Source organism: Eriocheir sinensis, chromosome 64 (assembly GCF_024679095.1).
Source record: "Eriocheir sinensis breed Jianghai 21 chromosome 64, ASM2467909v1, whole genome shotgun sequence".
Taxonomy (NCBI): Eukaryota; Metazoa; Arthropoda; class Malacostraca; order Decapoda; family Varunidae; genus Eriocheir; species Eriocheir sinensis.
In genome coordinates, this window is record NC_066572.1 from 4,655,925 (window position 1) to 4,668,040 (window position 12,116).

Here is a 12,116-nt window from a genome sequence, read left to right on the forward strand (position 1 = left end):
GGAAGGAACCATGCAGGGGAAACAGACCAAAGTAAGTGTGTGTGCGTGCGTGCGCGCGCCAACACTATGTATATACTCTCAAACATTCATCCATGTCATCCACGAAATATTGTAGGAAAGATTACAAATTCATTTTTACATCTTTATGCTAAATTCATTTCATTTCATCAGTCTGACGGAGAGCTCATGCCTCCTCCACTAGCCCCACCAAGGAGAGCTGCCGCCCCACCAAGGAGAGCTGCCACCCCACCTCTACCACCTCAGCCACCAGCACCGGATGATGTCCCTGTGACACCACGCCTTCGAAGATCATTTGCTTTTATGGTAAGATTGTTTTGTGGTCTTAGTAAAGTATCATTCAAAACAAACACACACACACACACACACACACACACAGAAGACATCTAACGTCTGGCTGATAACTGGGTAAAACCAGCAGCAGCAGCGGACCGTGAGTGAATTCATGTCACGTACATTCATGTCTCTCTCTCTCTCTCTCTCTCTCTCTCTCTCTCTCTCTCTCTCTCTCTCTCTCTCTCTCTCTCCTTCCCTCTCTTCCTCCCTCCCTCTTTCCATGCCTCCCATCCCCTTTCCTCCCCTCCCTTCCCTGATTCTCTCTCTCTCTCTCTCTCTCTCTCTCTCTCTCTCTCTCTCTCTCTCTCTCTCTCTCTCTCTTGTACAGGAGAGAGGCCACGTCCCTCCACCCCGCCCGTGTAAATAGACGCCGTGCATCACAACAAACCCGTAACCGTGATCCCGCAAGTACCACCACCTCTATTACCAGGCCTCTAGATAACTTAAAAATCCTTAGTTTCAATGCGCGTAGCCTAAGAAACAAATTTGATGAACTGAGATGTCTTGCTTTAACAGAAAATTTTGACATAATTGCTATAACCGAAACATTTATCGACACCACAAATATTGATTTAAGTTCCGAATACAACATAGATGGCTACAGACTCTTCAACAAAGATCGTGTAAACCGTAGAGGCGGTGGCGTCGCCTTTTATGTCAAAAGCTATTTGCAACCCACTGACAAAACACCGGGAAACAGTAACGTTGAACATTTGTGCGTGCGAGTAAACATTGCAAAAGTCAATTTAAATATATCTGTCACCTACAGACCTCCCGGGCAATCACTTGATGACGACCTTGAAATGTACAGCGTCTTAAGGCAGTCACTTAATAACAACGACTCACTGATACTAGGAGACTTTAACCTCCCCCATATCGACTGGGCGACACTGTCAGGTACAGAAGGCGAGTCACATAGAATGATCGAATTTCTAGAAGAAAATTATCTAAGCCAAATGGTTTCTGAGCCAACTCGACAAAATAATATACTCGACCTTGTTATAACGACCCAAGATAACCTTGTCAGTAGTGTCACGGTAGGAGAACACCTCGGTTCTTGCGATCATAAATTAGTGCGCGTCGACATTAAAGCTCAATCATCAGTGACTGAAAATAAAGTAAAGGTGCCCAATTTCAAAAGAGCTAACTTCGTAGAAATCCGACAAAAACTAACAGAAATACAACTATCAGATGACGGCAACGTAGAGGAAGCCTGGCTAAGCCTTAAAAATCACTTACTCACTCAGCAGAACACATTCGTCCCCTTGTGCGAGAAGCGAATTAACACTAAAAAAAGCCCACCGTGGTTTAATAGCGAAATTAAACAATCAGTCAATGAGAGAAAATTGTTTTACAGGTTAAAGAAAGAACAAAGCACGCCCGAGAACATTAGACTCTATAATGATGCCAGGCGACGAGTAAAAAGACTAGTAGGTCAGGCAAAACGTAGATATGAAGAAAATATTGCAGCCAACTGTAAAAATAACCCGAAATCTTTCTTCAGTTACATAAACAACAGAAAGGCGATCAAAAGTGGTATTGGACCTTTAACAAACAGCGACGGTGCACTAGTGACTGACAGCCAACACATTGCAAACCTCTTAAACAATTACTTTTCCTCGGTGTTTAATACTAACAGTCTTCCTCTCGCTACCACCAACACCAGTACTATTGTAAATCTCGAGCATGCATTGCCTAATTTTGAAATAACAACCGATGAAGTCCTTAAAGCTCTCCATTCACTTAAAACAAATAAAAGTCCTGGACCTGACAAAGTATATCCAACTCTGCTGAAAGAAACGAAGAGCGAAATACTCTCCTCCCTCACAACCGTATTCAATATGTCCTTGCGACAAGGCATCGTCCCTTCAGATTGGAAAAAGGCTAACGTGACACCGATTTTCAAGAAAGGAGACAAAAAAGTACCAGGTAATTACAGGCCCATTAGTCTAACTTCGGTTGTAGGTAAGCTACTTGAGGGCATAATTAGAGACAAAATTGTGAGTTACCTTGAAAGCCACTCATTGATTGGGGACTCACAACATGGCTTCCGAAACAAAAGATCCTGCCTATCAAACCTATTAACCTTTTATAACGACCTCTTCACTGTTTATGACGTAACCAAATCACTGGACGTAGTCTATCTTGATTTCCAGAAAGCGTTTGATAAAGTCCCGCATCATAAATTACTTTACAAATTAAAGCAAATAGGTATTGACGGTCAAGTAAACCAATGGATCGCGAATTGGTTGAGCAACAGACAACAAAGAGTAGTGATTGACGGATTTAACTCAGAGTGGGCGCCTGTCACTAGTGGCGTCCCTCAGGGCTCGGTCCTTGGCCCAGTGCTCTTCATTATTTACATCAACGACGTGGATGTTGGACTCAATAACCGCATTAGTAAATTTGCAGACGACACAAAGATTGGCAACTCGGTTCTCACTGACGAAGACAGGCAAAGCCTCCAAGAGGATTTGCACAAAATTTCAGCTTGGTCGGAAAGATGGGAGATGCCCTTTAACGTAGACAAGTGCCAGGTCCTTCAAGTTGGAACGAGGAATAAAAAGTTCGAATACGAAATGCGCGGCGTTAAACTCAAAAGCGTTCAATGCGTCAAAGACTTGGGGGTCAAAATCGCGTCAAACCTCAAATTCTCACAGCAATGCATCGATGCAGCAAATAAAGCGAACAGAATGTTGGGCTTCATTAAAAGAAACTTTGTATTCAAGAATAAAGATGTAATACTCACGCTCTACAACAGTTTAGTCAGACCCCACTTGGAATATGCGGTACAGTTTTGGTCTCCCCACCATGCAAAGGATATTGCTAAATTAGAAGGTGTTCAGCGTCGGGCAACGAAAATGATCCCTTCCTTGCGCAACAAATCCTACGAAGAAAGGCTTTCTACCCTTAACATGTTCTCTCTTGAGAAACGTCGCCTCCGAGGAAAACTGATCGAATGTTTTAAAATACTTAATGGTTTCACGAATGTAGACAGATCAACATTGTTTATGATCGATGACACTTTGCGCACGAGGAACAATGGCGTAAAACTCAGATGTAGACAAGTAAATTCAGACTGCACCAAATTTTTCTTCACCAACGTTGTAGTGCGAGAATGGAATAAGCTTCCACCGTCAGTGGTCCAGTGTAACACGATTGACTCCTTCAAAAATAAGCTCGACCGTCACTTCCTTCAACTTAATATCAACTAGAGTAGAAATGCAACGTTTTGGAGTCTTCTGATTAATGTAAAATCACTTAGGTTTAAGGACAGACCACCAAGTCTGGACCATGGGGTCTGTGTGGTCTGATTTTCTATGTAAATCTATGTAAAAAAAATCTCTCTCTCTCTCTCTCTCTCTCTCCCTTCCTTCCTTCCTTCCTTCCTTCCTCCCTCCCTCCCCCCCCCCCCTCCCTCCCTCCTTCCTTCCTTCCTTCCTTCCTTCCCTCCTCTCTCTCTCTCTCTCTCTCTCTCTCTCTCTCTCTCTCTGTCACACGCGCACGCACGCACACACACGCATATGTATATAGTTGAACCCGTCTTTACCACAGGACGGGAAAAAAGGAAGACGGTCCTCCTCCTCCTCCGGCAAGACCCCAGGGCCCGTACTTATAAAGAAATTTATGAGACATAAACTGAAACATATCCAGTATTAACAATGACGAGACATAACCCCCCTCCTTATGTTTCACCCCCTCAACATAACCAGCTCGACATAAGCGAGTATTAGTACATCGTTGCCAACCCCTGCGCTGCACCTATGAAAGGGATACCAACTAAAATAAAATGTTGGAATTTGGTATAATTTTGATGTTAAAAGCATATTGACGTATTGGTAATATGTATAAAATAAAATAAAGTATTTTCGGGTATTGTTGACGATGCATAGACCAACATCACATGGAATAATGATAAAATTAAGGACGTAGCCCCTCAAACATGTAAACAAACGTTCCCGCGAGTTTCAAGCTAGCAGGCAGCAGCCATGGCCGCCAACAGCCAGCCACGACCTCTGCAGCCCCTCAGCAGCCATCGAGGTCAGCAGCTACACCAGGAGCAGCAGCAGGAGGGACCACAGCCTCACCCCCAGCCACATCAGCAGCAGCAGCAGCAGGAACAGCCGCCGCCCCAGCTACAGCCTCCTCGGCAGACACGTCACCGCCACGCCAATTGGACGCACGCTGAAACGCTCTCCCTTGTACAGCTCTACAGGGAGAAAGCAGCCATCATCAAGGGAAATTTTTCCGACAATGGCTGCTCTGCTGAGGCGAAGGCGAAGGCTTGGGGCAGCATTGTCTCTCGCCTAGCGGCACTCCACCCTGGCTTCAGCAGATGCATAAAGCAGTGCCAGAGACGCTGGCAAACTGTTATGCATGAAGCAAAAGCTAAAATTAGTGCCTACCAAAAGGCCAGGAATGGAACAGGTAAGATTTTTCTTGAAATAAAATGGTATTCATGAAGTGCAAGGAATGGCTAACAAGCAAAGTGACAGTCCTGTAAATTTCAATGCTTATTAAGTGCTTGATGGAAATAACATTTGTAATGTATTGCCTTTTCTTTTCAATCAAGGGAATTCAATTGACTTAGCCTTGCACTCATGTACCAATATATATATATATATATATATATATATATATATATATATATATATATATATATATATATATATATATATATATATATATTCTTCTAGGTGGTGGCCTTCCGCCTACACCCCTCGGGGAGCTAGAGGTCATCATCGCTGATGTGCTGGGAGAGGGGAACGTCTCAGTCAATTCTATTGACAGGACAGTGGTGGACCCTTTTCCACTTGACACTGAAGATGTTCCCGAAAATGGGTGGGTAAATAAAACTTTAGTCATGTATAAATATTTACAGAGCCCTTACATGCCTAAGTGCTGCCCCAGCAAAGTTCTCAGTGACTCCCCCCCCCTCCCCTCAATCACCACTTCCCACCTCCACCACGTACCTTTACTGCCTATGACCCTAATCCGGGCAATGTGATTATTGGATACCGGTATACATAATAAAAGATACTTTTGCTGTCTGTGCCGTATAATTAAGTGAAATTTTAAAAAATTATTTTTTCATAAATAATAGGAAAAAGCATTCATCAGACTGCAGTGTGGTTGTTATTGTTACTTTCTTAAAAATATTGATTTTAAAATAATTTTGTCAGCCTTGTGGGCGGCAGGTTCAGGCTAGAATTGCCACCCCTGGCTTCCCCACCCCCATGTGAGGGCTCTGAATATTTACTAAACGTTATTTGTACAATCATTAGTAAAATTTGTCATTTCCGTTCCTTGATGATCGTCGTATTTGTCTACTTTAGCTTGTTTGTATGATACACTGATTTGTTATATTTTAGGAATTCTGTACCAACTTTTTATTAAGGTTACAAGCAGACAATATGGATAAACCTAAAATGTCTCATAGGTGTCATTAATTTGTACTAAATGTATTGCTTTATGAAGTGTCTCATATGTCTGACATTACTTCATTACAAAAATAAGAATAAATATTCTTAAATCCAAATGGACAAAAATATTACTCTAACATGTACATGACATTTCCAAATGATTTATCAGTTGTGTTAGTTCATTTTACTGAGAAATGCCTGTCAGGTAGATTGTAGATTTAAAGTTCTCCAAAATAGGTCTTGCTGTTACTGTTGAAAATAATTTGCTTTCCTTTTAGAAAACTGCAGTACACAAGGAGGAGGTATTGCTTTCCATCTCCTAAAGTCCACAGTTTTCTGCTTAAAGTATTATTATAGAATACTATTACATATTATTATTATTTACCCAATACTATCATGCTGCTGTATGCAGTCCATATTAGGGCAATCATGGAATCAAACAGTGAGGAACAATGTGTACAGAAATTTATTCAATTGCTATCGAGAGCTGACTTGATAATGTGTTGAGACATCCTTCCTAGTAATAATAAAATAAAACGGTCTATTAAGTGATTGCAGCTGTAAAGCTGAAAATACAGATTTAAAATACAAATTTTGAAATATATTTGAAAAAAATGGGAAATTACAATATGAAAGGGGTATAGGTCAAAAAAGGGTCAGGTCGCCGCTGATGGCAGGGGTGCAGGTAGAGGCGGCTGAACAGAGTTCTCCCAGCAGCATGATGGTCGGGCTGGTGTACCTCGGGGCACCTGGGACGTCGGCTGGATAGTAAGGCCGTGTCGATGTCACACTGACCATTTCTAAACTTCAGTGTCTTCACGGGACCACAAACACATAGCACTCACTGTCTGTCACCATGATTAAGCTTGATGTCACAATAGTTTCTTACGATGTTGGGTTTTTGATGAAAAGGGAGAGGCGGATGGAGGGGCAGGGGAGAGGCCAACAAGCTGGCCCCGGGCTACTCCATTCGGAGCGCCGTGACCCACGTCTGACCTCGGTCAGGTCTGCTTACTCATGAACCATGCTAGTTGTCCTTAACGACGTAGGCATTACGTACTGAACAGCAGAACACCAAAGAAATGACCTCTGGAACACACACTCCTTTCCTGCAAAGGCTTTTCAACCTAAACTGTATTGTTTCCATAAATGGGGATGCAAGTCAAATAACACAAGAAAATTATGAGTGCAGGTACTGATGGATGTATTTTTGCCAGGAGTCTTCAGGTGGATGTCACACCACCTGTCCCTCCCCAACCCAGCACAGACACACCTCAAACCACCACCACACCACCACCAGTAGTTCCTGCCGCTGCAGCTTCCTCCAGTACACCAGTTGGGACCTGCACCATGTTGGTGGATGAGGAGGAGCTGCAGTTCATCCGCCTGAAGAGGAACTTGAACTGCAGGCTGCAGAGCTACAAGTAGAAATTAAACAGGCAGAATTAAAAAAACTTAAACAAGAAACTGAAAATTTAAAAGTACATAAAACCCTACTCGAACTTCAAGTAAAAAAACTAATGTAACACACAAATACACTCCACCATGCCGCTACTACCCCACACACTCCACCCTGTCTCTCCTCTCTTTTGCAAAATCCATCCTGTTTCTACTCACACACTCCACCCAGCCTCTTCTCTCCTTCACATACTCCACCATGCCTCTACTCTCCTTCACACACCTCCTCTGCCTCTTCTCTCCTTCACACACTCCACCCTGCCTCTACTCTCCTTCACACACTCCACCCTGGCTCTACTTTCCTTCACACACTCCACCCTGCCTCTACTTTCCTTCACACACTCCACCCTGCCTCTACTTTCCTTAAAACACTCCACCCTGCCCCTACTCTCCTTCACACACCTCACCCTGCCTCTTCTCTCAAACACACTCCACCCTTTCTACCCTGCCGGTACTCTCTTCTACATTAGCTTTCCTGTAATATATTTTTCCTTAGGATCTCCATTATGTAGTTTTCCTACATAGTTATTTATTATAAAGGAATTTATTTATTTATTTATTGTTAAAAAAAATCATTTATTGCTTAATATTAGAAAAAAAGTAAAGGCAATCATGAGTATATTGGCTGTTTTAAACCATACATACTGGTGAAAATTTCTTACCAAATACTGTAATAAATTTATTTGAATACTGAGTATAGCTTCTGCATTTATTAGTGATACGAATTTGGATTTGTACTATATATATATATATATATATCTCTATATATATATATATATATATATATATATATATATATCAAATCCACACAATTGTATTACAAACACACATACTTGGAAGTAGGTGTGGAATTAACCTGTTGATGGGTCGGGAAGCATCACACAGCTGCACGAGGCTGAGGTTGAGGTCTGTCACTGCAACAAAAATTGAAACATTGCAATAGTAAGATTCTTTAAATGAAAATTTAAAATTAAATACTGAGCAGCATGGAAAGATACAGGCTGATACACAAAACATTTAATTTTGATATTTGTAACTTACATGAAGTGAAGGTTGACAAACTCATCCCTGTAGAGCAGACCTTCCCGAACTCGTCCAGGTACAGGTGGTAGTGGGACAGGTGGGTCCTCATGGAAAACTGCACCATCACCCTCGTCCTCTCCTTCCTCGGGTACAGGGAGGCGTCTGTCTTTGCAGATGTTGTGCAAAATAGCACACACCTACAGACAGAGTTAATATTAACAAGTAATAAAAATTATTGTTGTGTAGTGGACGATACAGTATTGAGATGTGATCATCACTTGATTGTCTACATACCTGTATTATTCTACACACATATGCAGGAGGGCTGACTCTGATTTCACCATGGAGCACATGAAATCTCCGCTTCCACTGGCCAATCCCCCTCTCCACTGTGCTCCTTGTCCTTTTGTGTGCTCTGAAATTTTTAGTTAATGACAATGTAGTGATACTGTAAAAATTGCTTTTGCAACTGAACTTAAAAACAACTTTCGGATAATCTTAAGAATAGCGGCTCCTAGCGGGTGCGCATAAAGGGCACGGTATGGTGGTAATTACAACATTACTAGCACATACGACGGGATTTTGACAAGTGGTCAGCCGTGTTTGTCACAAGGGGTGTATTTCTCCACGCGGGCCTCACGATTTTTTCCAAGTCGATGGGCGATGAGACTGGCTTGCAGGAGGCTGGTGGAATCCATATGTTTGTTTGTGTGCGTGCAGGTACTGTGACGTACTGTCACGTACAAATTCTGCAGCTTTTCACACTTGTAGGGTTAGGAGGGGGAGGACAAGGGAAGAACGAATTATACACGAAAAAATGTATTTGTAATTTATTACGCGTCTTTCTGCCTTCAGACAAGGCATGACACTCTTGCCCAAATTTATTACATTGAAAATGAAGTTGAAATCTAAGCCATAACATAATCTGCTTGGGTTCTCATTGAAGAGCATTGCCCCAGATTTAGGGATTTTTTCACGTTTAGGGATATTCGGGTTTCCTCACCTGCAGCTTGGATACCTTAAATTCCTCACCTCCGTCACTTCTGTCTGTGTCATGGCATTGGAAAGGTGTACCGACTGCGATTATGGCCTCATTGACTTCTGCTTGCGGTACTCCGGGAAAGCAAGAGACTTGCTTGACTTGTGTGTTCGCCACAAACAATATCGAGCGGTTGTGGAGGGAAGCAAAGAAAAGTGCCCTCTTTGGCAGGAGGCAGAAGCACGTTGTGGGGTACCTCGCACGGAGCATGTTTCTTATGGCCATTAATGACCCTAACAAACGCTTGCATGTCTTCCTTCAAGAGGCAGCTGCACTATATAACCCCTGTAACCACCCACAGGAGACGCATGCTGCATCTACTTCCTCTTAATTTTGTAAGTATTTCTGAGGGCATTCTATATTTTTTGTTGTTAGGTTGTAAAGTTCGGTTGGGATAATTTAAGAAGGAGGGGGGGTCCAGGGGGAGTCGAGAGGGGGTAGTTAGCTGTTAGGTCGTAAGGTTCGGTTGGGGTAGTTTAAATATACTCGACATGCAGTGTGGCCCGTCAAAAAATTATGCGACGCGGGACGGATTGGGAGGGGGGTCACTATGCTTGCCATCCAATGACACGCCCGACACTCGTCAACAGATCGGCTGCAGCGGCTGCCAAGTTATATTGGAATAGATTACAAGAGCATGCGTTAGGGACTTTAATTACTTTCGACAAGGGAATTTTCCCTAATTTGGGGATTTTTCTGGGGAAATTGTGGGGGCCAAATTTTCAGTGATTTGGGCTTTCCCCCCTAAACTCAGCTTCCCCACAGGTCACCAGGCTTGTCTTGGGGGTAGGGTGCTGGGGTGGTGGAGGGAATGGAGCCGCTATTCTTAAGATTTATCAAACTTTCCTTTAAGAATGTCATGTTTCACACTAAGTTCATTAACCCTACCTATATTACATTTTCCCCCTCATAGACTAGTATGTACTAGCAATACTGAAATTACAAAAAGATCAAGCCTAACTGTAACAACCTAAAATTGCAGCAACCTTTTCTAGACAATACCTTGTCAAGTTTCAAATTAGCAATGCAACGTCATGGGACAACAATATTGTTTCTGTAAGATTTATAATCCTGCACTTAAGGGTTGTTATGCTAGATTTTTCTAATGAACATACAAGGGGTTTTAAGAAGTAAAACACAGCCATGATTGGAAAAAGGATGAATGTATAAGAGCACTGTTAGCTAATCATAATACTGTTACCCAACTTAGCTAATTTTCCTACATTAGTGTAGTTTGCATGGCCTAAGCCTGAAATGATAAGCAATGATGAAAGATATTACGGCAATCCTATCACAAAGTGGTCCCTATTGTCTCAGCTCCTCTACATGCGCTGGGCTATGTTGCCAGTAATGCATTTTCTGCTGGTGTTACCACAACCTCGACTCCCAAGGAGTGCCAGGCTGCGCTAAGTTTGGTTAGGTTATATTAGGTTAGACTAGGCTACGTTATGTTAGTTTAGGTTATGTTATGTTAGATTAGGTTAGGTTAGGATGGGTTAGGTTAGGATAGTTTAGATTATGTTAGGTTAAATTAGGTTAGGTTTGATTAGGTTAGGATAGGTAAGGTTAGGTTATTAAGCTTGGTAGAGTTGAGGAGTGTGAGTGTAACACCGTGGTAACACTGCAGCACAGAATGAATAAGACTGGCAACCTAGCCCAGCGCGGGTAGAACAGATGAGGCTGCAGGGACCACTTTGCCATAGTAGACATTAATTACAACACGAATGTCGGTGTGTGTGTGTGTGTGTGTGTGTGTGTGTGTGTGTGCACAAAAACTTACCTATTATAGGCGGACTGTGGGCCCGGCTGAGGTCGTACATAGGGTGTCAGGAGCCACTTCTTGGAGGGGTAGGCACTGTCTCCCAATAAGTGGCATCCTGCAGGGACCATACCCCTCTCGAACCCTGTGAACAGAGCACTTTCACGCAAAATACGTGCGTCATGGACAGACCCGGGCCAGTTTGCAGTTTGGTGTAAAATTCTCCCGTGTGTGTCACATACGATTTGCACATTTATAGAGTGGTGTCCTTTTCTGTTCACATACTCTGCCTCAAATTCCTTGGGTGCAACAATCCTCACATGTGTTCCGTCTACTGCCCCTACCACACCAGGAAATCCCGCAATTTCCTCAAACTCTCGCCGCTTCACCTGAGTTTCTTGCACAGTGAGGGGGAACTTGATGAAGCGTCTCACTATATGAGGCTGTGCAAGGGCGTACACAGTCTCCCGGGTGACCCTGATGACGGTCTGTTGTGAAGGCCCCAAGTCGTCGCTGCTACACTGCTGCATTTTGCCCGTAGCAAGATACCTCAGTGTTACGAGGACCTTCATCTCCGGGGAGAGGGCTTGGTTCCTGTTTGTAGGAGCAGTCAAGGCCTCACGCACCAAATCAGCCACGAAGAGTATCCCTGCACGGTCCAGGCGGTACCTCTTGATCAATTCCGGGTCCGGAAGTTCATCAAGGACGTCTCTTCGTGCCCGAAAAGTCCTCAGCTGCCGCGGACGCGCACCCACTAGCTCTGCCATCTTGACTGTTATGCCTCGCTTATGTCGACATAAGGATTGCAATGTTACCTCCACCCCGCGCGTAGCTGGCGAGTCAGTTTATGTTCCGCTTAGTTGAACTTGAAACATAAGGGTTATGCTTCCCTTATGTCTCGGTGTCCGCCATTTTCTTGATTTATGTCTCACATAAGCGAAACATACTCTTTATAAGTACGGGCCCAGATCCCCGAACTCCTTTTGAGGTTAGTAGAAAGATGCAAGATTTAGGTCGAGTACTGTGTTTCTTATTCTATATTTTGAATGAAAACCTTATT

General features: G+C 43.2%; 1 protein-coding gene across 1 annotated transcript; it reads right to left on the reverse strand.

Moving 5' to 3' along the window:
* Positions 1-7,170: 7,170 nt before the first annotated feature.
* On the reverse strand, positions 7,171-11,900 carry LOC126987324 (putative nuclease HARBI1). The gene is made up of 5 exons (XM_050844236.1): positions 11,078-11,900; positions 8,553-8,673; positions 8,277-8,455; positions 8,069-8,149; positions 7,171-7,195 (listed from the first exon to the last, which is right to left on the reverse strand). Exons 1-4 carry the CDS (start codon positions 11,821-11,823, stop codon positions 8,113-8,115), a joined length of 1,083 nt encoding a protein of 360 aa, XP_050700193.1. The 5' UTR covers positions 11,824-11,900; the 3' UTR covers positions 7,171-7,195; positions 8,069-8,112.
* Between the last annotated feature and the right edge of the window lie 216 nt (positions 11,901-12,116).

Coding starts and splice junctions, on each gene's coding strand:
- LOC126987324 (XM_050844236.1), bottom strand. CDS start 11,823: ATGGCAGAGCTAGTGGGTGCGCGTCCGCGGCAGCTGAGGACTTTTCGG. Junction 8,674..11,077: donor CCACAGTCCGCCTATAATAG/GTAAGTTTTTGT, acceptor TAAAAATTTCAG/AGCACACAAAAGGACAAGGA. Junction 8,150..8,276: donor TTTGTCAACCTTCACTTCAT/GTAAGTTACAAA, acceptor TTTTTGTTGCAG/TGACAGACCTCAACCTCAGC.